The sequence below is a fragment of the Myxine glutinosa genome, chromosome 2, assembly GCF_964187855.1.
Source record: "Myxine glutinosa chromosome 2, kmMyxGlut1.1, whole genome shotgun sequence".
Classification (NCBI taxonomy): Eukaryota; Metazoa; Chordata; class Myxini; order Myxiniformes; family Myxinidae; genus Myxine; species Myxine glutinosa.
Genome location: NC_136262.1, coordinates 220,332,281 through 220,350,728, shown reverse-complemented (window position 1 = coordinate 220,350,728; position 18,448 = coordinate 220,332,281). Strand labels below are relative to the sequence as shown.

At 42.8% G+C, this 18,448-nt stretch overlaps 1 protein-coding gene across 1 annotated transcript in view; it reads right to left on the bottom strand.

The window, feature by feature from the left end:
• The window catches only part of OCLN (occludin), a 63,255-nt gene that overhangs the window by 15,595 nt on the left and 29,212 nt on the right, over positions 1 to 18,448 (bottom strand). Inside the window, exon 4 of the mRNA XM_068106196.2 lies at positions 15,708 to 15,829. Within this exon, the coding sequence (XP_067962297.2) occupies positions 15,708 to 15,829 (122 nt within the window). The remainder of the gene's footprint in view (positions 1 to 15,707; positions 15,830 to 18,448) is intronic.

The window sequence follows — 18,448 nt, the reverse complement described above, 5'->3', positions numbered from 1 at the left end:
CATGCCTTTTATTGTGCCTTATGTAATTGTGGTTTGCATTTAATAATGGTTGCTTTGTGAAAAGGATTATGCTTACTATGTTCCCTCTTGCTTTTTAACTATGCTATATTTTCCAACTGTGCCAAAAAATGTAGAAAGATAGTGAAACCGCTTGCTCCGTTAGACCCCCTAGTGAAAACGCGTCTGTCTGTCCTTGACCAAAAGCCAACATGGAAGATAAGTTTTGAGAATGTCACGGTGCTCTTTCTCCCTCCCGCATCTTGCCCTTTGCTCATGCCAAATAAGATAGGACAAGGGTGGGGGTACTGGTCAACGTTTCCCCCATTGTGTATTATACTGCTGAAACTTGCCAAAATTAGCGGAGATTTTTATCACACTCTGCAAGTATATAAGGAAGTTCTTTCTGTAAGGAACTCAGGAGTGTATGTGGCCATGCTGTTCATTTGTGAATGGTATGACTCTTACACCCTCCACAGCGCTGTGATATTGGTTCATCATTAAATCTTGTTATCTCTTGAACTCAAGGTGTGGAACATGGTTCTATTCTCGTCATTTTGGTGTCAGGAGTGGGATCCGACTCTGAGCGATATTTGGGAGGCAGACCCTGTGGGGACTCAGCGGAGAGGCTGGCCAGCACTGATTCGATTAACGTGAGTTTTCATACTGAGGGGTCTTTCCAAATTGAGCTCCGTTCACTCAGTCAGGCTGTCTGTCTTCCATTTCGTCGTTCCGTGCTTGGATCACGAACAAATTGGAATCTGGTGTGTAAGTACAGGCCTATTTGGCTCGGGTAACAAGTTGTCTATTGATGAACCAAGAAATGGGGGTCAGTTAGCAAAAAGGGGGGACTTCTTGGTAAAGCCAAGAACTTCCCAGGCAGGGCAGTCTAGAGACAAGATGGAGTTGATGGGGTTGATAGTAACCAGAGAAAGTATTGGCTGCGGACTAACGGAGGGGACCCAAGGAGGATGGCCAGGATAAGTGTTAAGCTAAGTTAAGAAGGGAGAACCCCTTTAGGAAAGCCCTGGCATAGGTGATAAGTTAGACAAGTTAGAAGCGCTATACAAGCATTGACCGCGAGTTAGCGCCGCGGGAGGACCGGATTAGGGAAATATCGGCGCGGTAAACTAAAAGGCAGGATTTTTCGGTGGATGGCCTCGGGGCGCTTCCTTGCGCCTTGTACGCATCACGAGCTGCTTCTTGCAAATGGGGGTCGTGCTGCCGTGCGCTGGGAGCGACCGCCTGGGCGCATGGACGGGAAAATGTTCCGTGCACGTTAATTAAATATCTTAAGGGAGATTAAGGTATGTCGGAGTAATACTCAATCTGAAGTAAACTAGAATGATTTGAGTTCTGGAGACGGAGTGCGTGTATTCGACGCATTCGGGTGGCCGAGTCAGGCGAATAAAGGATTAAAATGAGCCAGGTAAGAAAATGATGCAACCAGCCACATCGGGAGGTTGCACCTTTATAAGGATATGGAAGAATAAGGATAAGAATGGGTAATAGATATTGGTGTTAAGAATACTCCGGCGTGAGTACTGTGTTAAGAGAAGGGTATTACAGATCGGGGGGCGGCCCGATCTTCGACCCGCTGGAGGGACTAGCCCAAGGAAGGTAGGACGATGAGTATTTTAAGTTAAGCTACGCACTGGATGTGTGTATCTGATAAACCCCCCCCCCCCCCCTCAAGGCCTTCTTTGTCCTGTCTTAGGATTTAAGGCATGCACATCCGGTGCAGTTTTTACCCAAAGGAAGGAGTTCTGACAATATGCTATAGGCAGGTCAAGTATTAGCTCTTTCTGGACAAAAGATGAGGTTAGATCTGGAGAAATAAAACAGAGAGGATTATAATGTACGAGGTGTGTGGAATCCAGCTGTGAACACGCGAGCCGAGACATGCAGGCAGGTTACCGGGGCAACGGAGTAGCTGCCTCGCGGGGAACAGCGAGGTGGGACAGAATCGAGACAGGAATGCGGACCATGCTGTGCACAAGCAGGGGACGCATTCGTGTGTGTGAACAATGCGAGTGATGAGGTAGCTTGAAGTGATGTGTTGGAGTGAGCACATGTATGTTGTGTGCTGAGTGGAAGCAGTGCTGCATTGTCGAGCATGCTTCCAAGGAAGACTTTGGGATGCTAGAGTTGGAAGCGTTTTGTTTTGTATCTCAAGGGAGATATTGGTTATTTCTTATATGTGGAAATAGGAAATGTTTATGTGATTTTTGGAGAAGGATAAATTAAACTGGAATCAGAAAAGCGCAGGTACCAGATAGGAGAAAGGCAGGAGAAGTGCTGAGACTTCAAGAGCAGAGGAAGAAGCAGATAAAGCACAGGAAGAAAGAAATCCAGGTAGAAACCAAGGGATGGATAGGCTCACATCACAGCAAGGGGCCAGGTAAGTTCACAGGTAGGTAGGATTGGAGTGTGCATGAGTGTGCATGAATTTATACTGTATTGTATGGAGAATGAAGGGTCAGTCACATGGTATGTGTGTATAAGGGAATGAATGATCTGTCATAGCAGCGTGAATTTGTGTTTATTGTGTGTGTCATTGATGTGTGTCATTGATTGACAAGGGGTTCCCCAAATTGCCTGCAGGCGTTGGGCAATCCGGATGAGTACTTTGGAATTTGTACAGAATGCAGGCGATAACCCACCTGTGTCTATCTCTGTGTGTATGTGTCCGTATTTGTCTGGCTTTCTGGCTGTCCATGGAGTCATGTCTTTGAACACTGATTTTGAGGGAGTTGCGGGTGTGCCATGGAGTTCAGGTGCACCTGCGGTGGTTGGAAGATGGTGGTGGAGCAGGTGCGAGGATGCACGCTTGGATTAAAACATGTATTTAATTATTTGAGGATGTGTGCCGAGGTGCAGTGTGGATCAATTAAGGGAGAGGGCACTTCGACTTTGTACATCCGTGGACTTTGCCATGCGTGTGAAAGCGCAAGTCGATGATAATAATGTCTTGTCCAGCACAATATTTTCGCAATTATGGAATGTGCTCGAATTCCATGTTGGTGCAATGCGAGTGTGATTCCTGCCATGCATGCCGCGAGAGATACATTGTTTGTGATGGGACTGTGGTGAAAGGTTGGATAGCAATGTGTAGAATATAAGATGCGTCGGTACATTTGTGTTGATCGATGCGCCGAAAAAGAAGTTGGAGGCGCGTGATGGAGTTGCAGGTGCGGACCAAAGCGGTGTCCGCGGTGTTTACTGGGGGTCGAAAGTCACTCCCTCAGTGTCTGCAGACTTGTCGTTCGGCAGTGTCGAAAGACAGGTTCGATTGTCGGTCTGTCTGCTTGATTTTCGGGTCTCACTCTGAGTATATGGTATATACTCTGAGTATATGGTCGTTTTCTGTTTTGTGCTTTAATGGTGGTTGATTTGACTTCCCTGAAAGGGGGACAATAAATATTTGGTGTTAGCTGTTGTCATTTCGGATGTTTGCAGTTGTAATGTGGAGCCAGTCTGTCTGTCCGACTGGGTGTGTCTGACTGCGTCTGCAGATATGGATCAAGGAGGAGCAGTGTCTGCGGTGTCTGTTATGGTGTCGAATGTCATTCACTGTGTCTGCTGACATGTCGTGTGACTATGGTGACTATGATGGTGTGCCCTGGCGGGAAGAATCGTGGCAGCCTACAGATTTGAATGGAATGGCCTCTGTGAGACCATCCTGTTAGTACGTTGGGGGTTCGTCTGTCTGTCTGTCTGTGAATGGAAACTCAGAAAATTGAACTGGACTTCGACAGAAGGCAGGTGGGTGGTCACCTGCTGTGAATTGTGGTGGAACATTTGTGATGTCCCCTAATACGAGGGGACGAATTGGTTTGTAAATGTGTTGTGCAGGTACTTTCTCTGTAGGTAGCCAAATTCTACCTGGGGTAAGTCAAGGTGGAGGGGAGTTGTCTCTGATGCCTTGCTCCACGGGGCAGTACTATTGTTGTCAAGTCTCATGTAATCTTGGTTAACGTATATCTACGGACAAGAGCTGCACTTTATTTTAGTAAGTGACTGGGAAAGTTTGTTTTAAAAAGTGCCAGTGGAGTTGTTTAGAGTTATGGAGGTCACAGCTCGCTGGAACCTCTTTGTTTATGTTTGGCTGACTTACACTGGCTAGTGTATGGGAAAAAGGGGGACTGAAAATGCTTTGAATTTGCAGCCTGGCGGACAAGAGCTGTGTTTGGGAAGGTTAGAATCCAGCATTTTGCAGCCCTGAGCAGAGGGGATTGCCCATTGGGCATGTTTAGGATTTAACAGAGTGGTGGAGGTCTGTGGAAATATGAATCCAATGTTTGATGTATACTGGTCGGTGTGCTCTGAGTTCAAAGGAAGATGATGCGATTATTTCAGATTTATCATAGTTAAGTTTGAGAAAGTTGATTTGAAGCCAGGATTTATTTCAGTGATGCAGTCCGTCAGGATAGAGTTGAGCAGTGGATTTGTGTCTGTCAGAGGTAAGATTTGAACCAAGAAAGGGCGGTGCCGGTAATGTTAAAGGTGCGATTCCAGGGAGGGCTATTCGGGTACTTTGAAGTGATTTACATCGGAATGCATCTCTTGGAGGACTCCCGCTGTTCAAGGGAGGAAAGGTGTGAAATAGTGACGTCATCCTCGCTGGAAATGTGATTGGGAATGGCAGGATTGACGCGAGAGTCACAGTTGGTGAAAAAATTGACCAACATAAGAATTCGGTCTATTTCAATAAATAGATCAGGTTATTTTATTTTTATTATTTGTTTATTGGGCAGCTATTGGGCCAGAGGCTAAAACAGGTGTCTGCAACAGGTGCATGGGATGCTAAGAGAGATATTAGAGGACATTGGATTAACTTTAAATTGAAATGAAAATTAAAAAGGTGGATTAGGAAAATGAGTTTGTTCAAATAATCGTGGCATCTGTGGGATGCAACAATTTTGTGCCAAAATAGTGTATGGGGAACCGTCATCTGGGAAGCGTCGTTAAATGGCAGTAGGTTTAGACAGGTATTGAAAGGGTTCGTGCAATGTCATTTTGGGCACCACTCGACACAAGAGTGGTAGAGAGCTGAAGTGAATTCTGCCAATATGGTGCAATAGGGTGACAACTGAGTTTTGTTTGGAAAACTATTTGTTTGCAATCTTGGTTCGTACATAAGCTGGCAAAGAGATTATGCCAGTCTGAGGGAGTTTGTGTCCTTTGGATGGGAGCTGGAGCCTTGTAGGGTTGGGGCTTGTGGCTCGCCATTGTCTGTCTGCCAGTTATGGTGGGCAGAGGGAAGAGGGGTGATACTGCTCTGGCCTCTTGCTTGGCAGAATTGAGTATTGCTGGTTTTACCCCTGTTCAAAATTGAGCTCTCGAGAGCTGATTAACATTAGGATGCATCTCTCAAGGGACCCCTGGGTGGTCTCGAGAGCTGAGGTGTGAAATATGATGATTTTGTCTTGTGGACACTTTGTGAGTGGCTAGACACGCGCCTGAAAGGGGAAATTGTATTCATAACTCATGTGGGTTGTGTCTGAAGGAAAGGTTTGGGAGGAAGTGTGAAGAAGGTCGTGGAAAGTGCAAAGATGATTGGATTGGAAAGTCGACTCAGATGGATTATTTGTCAATGACAGGTGACTGCAGGAATTGTTGAGGAAGTAGAGGAAAAGGTTGTAAAAAGTTAATGGAAAAGACAGGAAATAAAGGAAAGTGGTTAGTTATGGACTGTTGTTTTTGTGATAAGAAGGTGATACAAGGGGTTGGCTTGCACTGGGGGGACCAATGAATGTAAAGTTTAAAAACGTTGTGTTAGATTGCTACATGCAGAATGACCCCAATCGAGGAGGTGATTGGGGCTGGTGAAGATTGGATCACGGCTCTGCAGACCAGGTGAACAGAACTCCACCAGGTATGTGGGAATCACATCAATTGAATTATTGCTCAAAGGGAGGTGATAGAGCAAAATGAAGAAAATTGTCATGGGGACCGCAAGGCTAACCCCCGCTCTTGCAGGGAAATGGCTTTGGGAGGCTAGTTGTTGTTGTTTTGGTAGACTCTAGGTTCTAAAACCTAAGGCAAAATGCATAGGAGGGTAAAGTTGGTGATTGCGGATGGAGATTAGCTAGAGAACTTGGAGACGATTTCGTTATTTTTCAGATAATTTTTCCAGTGGGTTTATACTGGTGTGAAATTCGCGTATCTAGGAAGGAAGGGAAAAAATGTCCAGGTATTGATAGGATAACAGTGAAATTTTGAAGGGGAGAATACCGATTATTTCCATTGACCGATTATGGTTGGGGGGGAAATAGTTGGTAAATCATGTATTATTAGATGTAGGGAAGATGATTAAAAGGAAGGTATTTTCGGAAATTGGTGAAAGTAAATATGGCATTTGAATTTCCAGACACGACACAGGAAATGCGGCTATGAATAAGCCAACCATCTGAGAGATAAGGTAACTAAATGCCAATTGGTGGGATGGGGGGCTAGGAATTTGATCATGGTGTGTGTAAGAAAGTATTTTTCAGGATGGACGATGAAGAAACCGCCGTCGGAAGACCATGATCTTGACCACAGAGGCCGTCGACCTGAATGGGTCCTACAACAAGGCAGATGTGACCGGCGCTTCAGAAGATTGTATTGATTTTTGTGATGACTGTGATACTTGTGTTGAAAATCCCTTGTGGGAACTGGCTGATGCCTGTATTGATGTTTGTGATGGCTGTGATACTTGTGTGGTAAACCCCTTGCGTGTACTGGCTAACGCCGCTTATGTATTACAAGCTCACAGCTGTACACCCCCTTCCGACCCAACTATGGATCTGATTGCGACGCTGGGTCTGGCAGTCGAGGGACCCGACATGGATATCCTAGACCCGCAAGCCGACCAGGCGTCCATGGGAGACTTTGACATAAAGGAAGTCCCTCTCTTTGCTTCAAATGTTTCGGATCTCTTTGCTTCAAGTGATTCGGATTTTAACGCTCTGTACCCTGACCAGGAACATGAGACACAAGATACTGACAACATTATGTATTCCCCAGAACAGCAGCACGTGAGAGATCTCATGGGCATGATCGTTGATTAACTTCGAAGATCTGCAAGGACCGCATCTGCAAAGGGTGGGGGGAGCAAGTTCCGCAGGGGAGGTTGCTGGCCCTCTGGCGGAGCAGAACCTCATCTGGACCAGACGCCTTCGTTGTGGATCCGAAACGTTAATGGACTTTCATGTTCTGAGCCTTCATGTTCCAAACACGCACAACATGACACCTTTCAAACATGCATGCAAGGTACTTTATGTGCGTGGCATGCCCTTGGAGGACACACATACAACACTCAATAAAGCCCGATGTGGCCACATATAACACTATACTCTTTTGCTTTGCAAATAAAGCCGATGTGGCCTGGTCTCTGTGATACGTAGTCTCGTAGAGACCAAATGGGGGAATGTCGAGATCATGCCTTTTATTGTGCCTTATGTAATTGTGGTTTGCATTTAATAATGGTTGCTTTGTGAAAAGGATTAAGCTTACTATGTTCCCTCTTGCTTTTTAACTATGCTATATTTTCCAACTGTGCCAAAAAATGTAGAAAGATAGTGAAACCGCTTGCTCCGTTAGACCCCCTAGTGAAAACGCGTCTGTCTGTCCTTGACCAAAAGCCAACATGGAAGATAAGTTTTGAGAATGTCACAGTGCTCTTTCTCCCTCCCGCATCTTGCCCTTTGCTCATGCCAAATAAGATAGGACAAGGGTGGGGGTGCTGGTCAACGTTTCCCCCATTGTGTATTATACTGCTGAAACTTGCCAAAATTAGCGGAGATTTTTATCACACTCTGCAAGTATATAAGGAAGTTCTTTCTGTAAGGAACTCAGGAGTGTATGTGGCCATGCTGTTCATTTGTGAATGGTATGACTCTTACACCCTCCACAGCGCTGTGATATTGGTTCATCATTAAATCTTGTTATCTCTTGAACTCAAGGTGTGGAACATGGTTCTATTCTCGTCATATATATATATATATATATATATATATATATATATATATATATATACACAGTATATATATATATATATATATATACATATATATATATATTATATATATATATATGTATATATATATATATATATATATATATATATATATATATATATATATATATATGTACATACATACATACATACATACATACATACATACATATATATATATATATATATATATATATATATATATATATATCCATCCAGAACCAGATCCGGATCTTCACCCAAATCTAATAATTTCGATCTAGTCACACCCAACTTGTCCACCAAATTTCATCCGGATATCCGTCCACAACTTTTTGAGATATCCTGCAGAAAAACAAACAGACAAAGAGAAAAACAGACACAGACAGGGGTGAAAACTTAACCTCCATCCACCTTTATTGGGCAGGGGGTAACTTGAACAGCACTCTGTAGAGAGCATACCTCCACCAGGCTGAACAGTTTATGTTTTGTATCCCACCGATAGGCCAGCTCTGGATTTGGACCTGAAACAAAATCAAATCGGCTTGTTTTTGTCACTCACCCAACTCATCTGCCAAGTTTTTCCATAACTCATCCACAACGTTTTGAACTATCAGGAATATATAACGTGCTTTTTGAGATATCCTGCTACATACCAGTTTTGTCCATATCTCTCAATGGTGAAGAATCATTTTAAAATTTTAAAAATGCTCGTATTCAGATCTGGATTCAGATCTTCACCAAATTCAAATCAATTCATCCTCATTACCCACCCAGCTTGTCCAGCAATTTTTGTCCTAATATGTCCACAACTTTTAGAAATATTGTGATGCATATAGTTTTTGGCCTTATCTCTCAATGATGAAGAATCGCTTTTAAAATTTCTGGTATGTGGATCCATACCAGGGTGTTCACCAAAATCTAATCAATTCTTATTTGTCACACACCCACACTGCCCACCAAATTTAATCAGAATCTGTACACAACCTCTTGGAATATCCTTTTCACAAGCAAACAAACAGCAGGGGTGAAAACATAGCCTGCGTTCAACACAGATGGCAGAGATAAAAAAAATAGAAATAAAAATTGACGAATTAAAGCGAGCTTGACCTTTTCACCTCAAAATAAATAGGCTTCAGTGACCCAATATGCAAACCCTGCTCAAATAAAAAATCAATCAAATGGAAATTGACAATTTTGTTACCTTGACCTTTTCACCTCAAAATAATCGGCTTTTCGCATTTTATTGGTGAACCAATTTAGTCATCCAATATGCAAACTCTGCTCAAATTTCAAGTCAATCAGATGAAAATGCACGATTCTATACGACCATGACCTTTCAATCTAAAAAGCAATCTAGCTCGTCTTCACGCTGTTGAAACCAAAGCGTTCAGAATCATTGGAATCTCCTGCGATGACGCTATCTCCGAGGGCCTTTCACTTACTCACCGCAGGCAGGTTTGGTGGTCTTTCCGTCTTCTACCGACTCCTCTCCGGCCTTGCTCCCCCAGCTCTCTCTGTGCTCTGTCCCCTGTCCCCCAAATATTCCTACAGGTCGCACAAGATCTGCCTGCAACCCTCTTGTGGTTAAACTGCCAAAATCAAGACTTTCTGCTCACCTTCACTCCTTCATTCCTCTTTTCTCCCACCTCTGGAACAAACTCCCTCACTCTCTTCAATCCCACTCCACCCTCCATGTCTTTAAAACAGCTGTTCACCACCATCTCTTATCTTCCCCCATCCAAAACCTTGATCTTTTCTACCCCCACTAATTTCACCCAAAATCCTACACTTTTTTTTTTTTTTGAAATACAAACTTCTGTCCTGGAAGTCCTTGGTCCCCTTGTGTTTTATACCTCTCCCCCCCCCCCCTTCCCACGCCTCCTCCCCCCAAGCCCTCTCCCTCCCACACTTCTCCCTGCTCTCAAATGCTGTGTTTGTGTGCTTCCCCTTCTCTCCCCATCTTGTCTTCCACTCCCTCTTTTTATATATTTTGTTTGTCTGGTTGATTTGTTTGTGAAATAAATGTTAGCTCTTTCACGAGCCTCGATTCAGTATACGAAAAAAAAAAATCCCCTCATAGTTTTTGATTGGTGAATCAATTTGGTGACCCAAAGTGCAAATTCCTAAACTTTCAAGTCAATTGGATGAAAATAGACGATTTTATGACGCTGAACTTTGGCCTTTTAACAAAATTATTAATTTGTCTTCTCCATATCTTACTATAATTCACCAAATGTCCGTCTGTCCATTCGAAGGTACCACAAAAACGGCTGAACTGATCGCAACGATATTTTGGGTGGGTATTCCTGGGACCCCTGGAGTATAATAGGCTATTTAGTTTTTCCAATTTTCCAATTTTCCAGTTTCTCCAAACACGATGGAATAATATTTACCGATATGAAGAGTGATGTAGCTTTTGTTGAAATTCTACAAATACTGTTTATTCTACGTACCAGGAGAGAGTCGATCGACTCCTGACGAACTCTTCCTATATAAACGTGCGGCTCCGAAGAAACATGGCAGTATGTGCAAAGCGACTGAGAAACAGGTGTCGCGGCCGCTTCCGTGTTACAGATTCGGTGCGCACTCTTCACACACAAACGTGCGACTGAGAAAGACGCATAGCGGCCGCTTACGTTTTGCATAATTCATTATTTTTTCAAAATTGGCACCATGTACTGTTTAGATTTTGATGACGTGTGATATGATTCAACAGATGTTTATATGAATCGTTTAAAATAAAATAAAAAGCCTTCAATTTCTGATATTTTGCCTTTTCATTTGGGCTTCCCAATTGAAGCCCTGCCCATAGGGCGGGTACCGTTGCCAGTTCTCATAATAAAGCTTTGTTGAAAATTTGATAAAACTCAAATGATTAAAAAAAAAAATTACGGCCCTGTCATATACACAGACAAACACACAGAAGTGATTGCAAAACCCTGTCTCCCGCTGCGCGGGGGCTGTGGGCTGGGCTAATAAACACAACAAATCTAAATCATTCTTCAGCCACTCTCAGCTTATAATGGTGTACAAAGTCTTCATCCAAAGCCCCCTTGAATATGGTTCCTAACTATAAGCTGGTGCTGTTACTTCCTCGCTTGCTCCGTTTTGACTGTAGTTCATTACCCTCTGTGTGATTTCCCTATCCTGAAAAGAGGCTGACACAAACACATTTGGTGGTCTTTGCCATCTCAAGTTTTGTCGACTCCCTCTTGCCACTCCAACAAATCACTATCCAACTAAGTCATGCGCATTCTACCAGCAACCCTTACATTGTTACCCTCTCAAAGTCTTGGCTCAACATAATATAAATTTAATTCATACTCTGTTACCTCGTCTATGTGACTGAGTCGGCAGTCGTGTGCTCTTCCCTCTGGCCCTTCAAGTTTACTGCCCACTGCCACAACTCACATTTCTAGAGTACCTTCAAAAAGCATTCCCACCCCATGACTTTTTCACATTTTGTTGTGTTACAGCCTGAATTTAAAATGGACTAAAACCAGATTTTTTTTGTCACTGATCTACACATAATACCCCATAATATCAAAGTGGAATTTTCTTTTTAGATTTTTTTTTACAAAATAATTAAAAATGAAATACAGAAATATGCAATTTACATAAGTATTCAACCCCCTGAGTCAATACTTCATAAAAGTGCCTTTGGCAGCGATTACAGCTTTGAGTCTTCTTGGGTATTTCTGTGTCAGCTTTGCACATCTGGATTTGGAGAGTTTCTCCCATTCTTCCTCCCATTCAAAATTGAACTTTTTTGTCTAAATTTAAATCGTTACAACTGGTGCATGCTGAACACTACACATCCCCCAGGCAACACCATCCCTACTCTCAAGCATGGTGGTGGCAGCATCATGCTATGGGTCTGCTTTTCATCAGCAGAGACTGCCAAGCTTGTCAGGATAGTAAGGACAATGAATGGCGCAGGGTACACGAGAATCCTTCTCCTGTAGTACAGCTTTAAACTAATGACCGTTGGTATTCACATTGATCCAAAATAGACCTTTCATGTTGTAAGAACAAGTGACATGCCATGCACTTGCTAATGACAAATCTGCTGAACATTCGTCTGTTCTCTTCCTTTATGTGAAATTAACAGATTTAGCAATAAAAGGGCATATGATTGCTTGGAATGGATTTTGATGGGACAGGAGGGATGGAAATCAACAACAACAACAATCCTGTGGGGAAAAACCCAAATAAACGGAGACACTGGCAACAACAATATTGTGATGGTTTGGCTTGAAACAGCCCACGAGAATGCCGTGAGGTCATCCATTAATGGCTGCACGGTGGAATAAGGCCTTCCATTGGATAAATGTTTGAAATGAATTTAGTCCTGGTTGCAGTGAAATGCCCAACATAACAACCATACATTTGTAACTGGTGCATAATGCCATGAAGGAGCTGTATTGTTGGAAAAAGGTAAAGAATAATTACTTGCACCTCAAATTACATGGTCGATCTGTGCAGCTAATAGAAATTGCAATGCAATAATGAGCAAGAAAGGCAAACCACGACTGCAATGCAATAATGAGCAAGAAAGGCAAACCACTACTGACATAATCCTAGCAATTCGCACTATAGTCCAAGCCATTTAGCATTTGACGGGGAAAAAACTGCAACACTACCGATCTCATTAGTATTGATTACCCTCAAGGTACCTTTATAACATACTAAAAGTATAAAGGTCTAAAAATATGGGGTGACTCTCAAATAATGCAATCAAGTTTTCTCCATTTAGCCCCATGTTAAAAGACGTACATATGCCGCATGCTATGATTATTGTCGCTCTCTGAACTTCTATTGCTTATTTTATACACTGGACCTAATCACTAGCACGATATAATAAATAAAGGATATCATACTGTACAATATTGTATATATAAGTGATGTTTTTACTGTTTTAGTGTCTTATTTAACCACACCCCGTTTTACAAAGACTGCTCACTCCACAGCAAGCGACGGTACATCATTATTTGTTTGTGAACCATATATATCTTAGTTTTTAATCCCATCAATGACATGTATTTAGTATGTTTAGGTCTATTGGCAATAACATACAGTAATAGTATATTCAACTTTTCTATATTTGCAGGTAATCCAACCCTGAAGAATGGCGGCCAATTCGTGTGTGTTCTGCAATGAATCCACCAACAACGATAATCCAGTAGTGACACTTCGTGAAAAGGGAAGTCGGACTATTAATGTTGTTAGTGACCAGCGCAGTGACCCAATACAGACTGTTCCAGGTCAAGTTGTTCATCAAGAATGCCGACGTGTATACTGCAATCCAATAAAGGTAGCACAGAGTATCAGAGATACACACAGACCAGGCCCAAGTGTATCGCTCCGATCAGCAGAGGAAGCCTTCAACTTCAAAGCAGATTGCCTCTTCTGTGGTACAAAGGTGAACTTTGATAACAGGAAACAACAAGGAGATGTCCACTCTATCACATTTACAGAATGTAAAGATAGTCTTCTGCAAAAGTGCTCAACAAGGAACGATGCATGGGCCGATACTGTTCGGGCTCGACTGCTCATTGTGTGTGACCTTCCAGCGGCAGATGCCGTGTATCACCAGGTATGCAGTTCAAATTTCCGGACAGGGAAACTGATCCCTCTGAATTTTGTACATAATGAAACAGTACAGAAGAAACAGAAATTGGGTAGACGATACAAATCACCACACGAAGGCGGTCGTCCTGCTCTGGATGACAGATGTCAGGCATTTATAAAGGTGACTGAATTCCTTGAGGAAAATGACGACGAACAAAACACAATCTCTGATCTGGTGGACAAAATGGCCGAGTATCTTGCTGACTCAAATGCCGAGTCCTATTCTCAAAGATATATGAAAGACAGACTGATTGAACACTTTGGCGACAGTCATTGTCACAACAGTTAATGGCAAATCGAATGTTGCAACGATGAGGCAAACAGCTGACAGTGTACTTTTGGAGTTTCATGCAAACCAGTCTAAGGATCCTATGATTCAGAAGAAAATAATCCTGGAAGCTGCCGCTAAATTCATACTGGATGACATAAAGCAAGTGGAAACAGGGAATGAAACATACCCAACATCGGAAGACTTTGAGTTCAAAGACGCCAGCCTCAACTTTCTTCCTGATACTCTGAAGATTTTTCTTGGAAAGATCTTGAAGGCAAAAGATGTAGAGCTGAAGATAGCTTCAATTGGTCAGGCTATAATGCAAGCTGCACGACCACGTGTCCTGATTGCTCCACTGCAAATTGCACTAGGGGTGCAGCTGCAGCACCATTTCGCCTCTCGTTTCCTTATTGATTCACTGCATGCACATGGGTACTGCAGCTCATACAAGGAAGTCACACGTTTCAACCAAAATGCAGCTGTATACCAGGGTACGGACATACCCAACCACAAGGGAGAATTTGTTCAATATGCAGCTGACAACGTCGACCACAACATTAGAACCTTAGACGGACACAACACCTTCCATGGCATGGGGATAATAGCCATGATTACCCCTGGAACAACACAAGGACATCCGATTCCTAGAGCCCAGGTCACTGCCAGCGACATAGAAACAACTGGAAGAATCCATGATGAGCACACTCTTCCAAACTCAATCCCAACAGTTCTTGGCTGAGGATGCATCACCAGATGTGGTCGAGGCTGCAGGAGAGATAGCACTCGTGTGTCTCTACAAGGGTAAACCTGATGAAAGTTTGGATTCCCTCAGGTACAAGCGGTTTTGTGAACAGGTCGCAGTCAAGACTTCGAAGATACTCCCACAGACCTTACCGCCCACATCTGCTGCAGCGAGATATCACAGCAGACGGGTGTATCTGCAAATACAGCAGTGGAAAGGAAACAACAGCCTACAACCAGTGGATTGGGGCTGGAGAATGAGCGACGGCAATCTTGTTCCTGTTATGACCGACCTCCCTCCAGCACCTCAGGATTTGTTGAATGTTATCCGGTGCAACTGTTCGACCGATTGTGGTTCCGCACGGTGTACATGCCGCAAGAACAACTTGGAGTGTTCTCCTGCTTGTGGTCAGTGCCGTGGATCTGGCTGCACCAACTCCGTCCTGGACAGTTTCAGCGACGACGATGACGAGGAAAATGATGATTAGGTAGTGGACTGTTGTTATAGACTGTTACATGCAGCTGAATTAGTTAATTGTGGACATTTTTTTACTTTTAAGCGAATCCTTGACTTCCGACAGTATTTTATGAGTCAGTATTATTAGTTTCTCTATATGTGATTTTATTATGAGTTTGTGATTTTAATCAACAAAATGTGCCATAATTCTGAAACAGTCATGACAAGTGATTCATGTATTTGCATATCAGTGATCAGTATTTAGCTATTGGGAATTTTGTTTACGTGCTTATTTTTTTGTTCCGTACGGGCCGTACTGGGGCTGTAACATGCTGTAATTCCTGATATTAAAAGTATAATTATATACCATGTGCTCGGAATGTATCACAAAATGTGAACAAATCGTACCGCAAAAGGATGAAAAGGGGGGTCCATGTACCAGTGATTTTGACAGACACCCCATATTTTTAGAGCTTTAGACTTTTGATATGTTATCTGGTATATATAACTGCATACAATTTCGCACTGATATGTAGTGTTGCAGTTTTTTCCTATCTGGCCCCATATTTGGGCTAAATGGCTTGGACTACTATGATCAAGTCAAGCATTGATAATGTTGCACTTACTGAGTATCCGTACCACGGTCACCAAAGCACCGAAGTGCATTTAAAGAGCCATTGTGCTTGCTGGCAACATCGGTCCCTGAGGGAACGTAGATGTCTGTGGTAGTTGGTTCGATGTTATTCACCTTCAAAGAGACAGAAGAAAAAAAAAATCAGGAATAACTGGTCATATAATCAATAAATTCCATCCAATATATGTATGGCAGAGTCAAAATTCCGGAAACGGAAACATAGGAAGGACAGGAAAAAACAAACAAACAAAAACAAACAAAAACAAACAAACAAATAAACAAAGAAAAACTTTCCTAAGTTTCCAGACTTTTGACTCACCCGGTATTTGTCAATATATGGGAAAGTCTGTAAACTTCAATTTGAGATACGGTTAGTGACCATTTTGGCTAATTCAGCAAAGATGCAAAGAACAACCAAAGAATATTTGAATCAACCACATTTGTTGCCTTGTTTATCATTAAATTCTGGAAACAATGTACAAAATGTCTGGGCTATGTGTGGGTCCTTCGGCACAAGCAGAGCCCCTAACCATCACCCCTGACCTAACCCCACCTTTATTTTGCAGGTGAAGCGTTGGCTTATTCTTGTAACCATCAAGACAGTTATACATACTGTACACATGTGACCTACATACAGCACGTTTGCAAGGAACAAATCCCAATGCTACCTGGTTTTGATAAATAATATAATAATAATATGAGTTCCCTTACAAGGACTTTCGATGCAGGAGGAGGCCATTGGGTCCAACAAAGCCTGTACTATTATTACCAACCTATGGTTGTTTGTCCATGCTCGATCCTTTTTAAGAGCATCAATCAAGTAAGTCGCACATACTACCTTTAAAATCTACATATTTCTCGGCTGGGGTTCGAACCACCGACCTCCCATACTCAAAGCAGACTCTCTATCCATTACGCCACGTTGGCTGCTTAAAACGCTTCAATGTACTAATACGATTGTGTCAACATTTTGCATTTGTCCAGACTTTATCTGTCTCTGCTCGTACTTGTCAGGGTTGTACTGGTTTTGCCAAGTTCAGACATGAAACCTGCTCCAGACGGCACGTGTCGTGCCATGAGACTACAATATATCAGGCCAATGGAGACATCATTTGAGTTGTATCACTGAAGCAGTAATCACGCATTGTGCTAATACCAAAAAATAATTTAATAAAACTGTAACCCCTCAAGGGAATTCGTGATTAATAAATCATACAAATTCGAATTATACAGTTGTGAAACTCGTGAATGCAAAATTCAGGAAAAGCATTCTTCAACTTCAACACAAGAGGAGGTCGTTGGGTTCATCAAAGCCTGCACTACGGTTGCCAACCTACGGTTGTTAGTCCGTGCTATATCCTTCTAGATGCTGAGCATCAAGCAAGGAAGGAGCACGTACCGTTTTTAATGGTTGGCTTTGGTGCGATTTGGTCGGGGGTTTCGAACCGCCTCGCTCTCGCTCCCAGACCCGGAGAGGTCACTCTAAGCTCAGAGTCTGGTCAAGTTAAGTGGTATTGTGGTAGCATTAGGTGGTTGGACTTGTGGGCCGGATTATTATTGTGGTAGATGGTGATTGGACTTGTGGGCCGGATTATTATTGTGGTAGAGTTCGGTGATTGGACTTATGGGCCGGATTATAGTAGTAGAGTTAGGTGATTGGACTTATGGGTCATATTACTATTGTGGTAGAGTTAGGTGATTGGACTTATGGGCCGGATTATTGTGGTAGAATTAGGTGGTTGGACTTGTGGGCCAGATTATTGTGGTAGGGTTAGGTGATTTGACTTATTGGCCGGATTATTGTGGTAGTTAGGTGATTGGACTTATGGGCCGGATTATTATGGTGGAGTTAGGTGGTTGGACTTATGGGCCGGATTATTGTGGTAGAATTAGGTGGTTGGACTTGTGGGCCGGATTATTATAGTGTTGTAGAGTTAGATGGTTGGACTTATGGGCCGGATCATTATTGTGGTAGCATTAGGTGGTTGGACTTGTGGGCCGGATTATTATTGTGGTAGAGTTAGGTGATTGGACTTATGGGCCGGATTATTATAGTGTTGTAGAGTTAGATGGTTGGACTTATGGGCCGGATTATTATTGTGGTAGCATTAGGTGGTTGGACTTGTGGGCCGGATTATTATTGTGGTAGAGTTCGGTGATTGGACTTATGGGCCGGATTATAGTAGTAGAGTTAGGTGATTGGACTTATGGGTCATATTACTATTGTGGTAGAGTTAGGTGATTGGACTTATGGGCCGGATTATTGTGGTAGAATTAGGTGGTTGGACTTGTGGGCCAGATTATTGTGGTAGGGTTAGGTGATTTGACTTATTGGCCGGATTATTGTGGTAGTTAGGTGATTGGACTTATGGGCCGGATTATTATGGTGGAGTTAGGTGGTTGGACTTATGGGCCGGATTATTGTGGTAGAATTAGGTGGTTGGACTTGTGGGCCGGATTATTATAGTGTTGTAGAGTTAGATGGTTGGACTTATGGGCCGGATCATTATTGTGGTAGCATTAGGTGGTTGGACTTGTGGGCCGGATTATTATTGTGGTAGAGTTAGGTGATTGGACTTATGGGCCGGATTATTATAGTGTTGTAGAGTTAGATGGTTGGACTTATGGGCCGGATTATTATTGTGGTAGCATTAGGTGGTTGGACTTGTGGGCCGGATTATTATTGTGGTAGAGTTAGGTGATTGGACTTATGGGCCGGATTATTATAGTGTT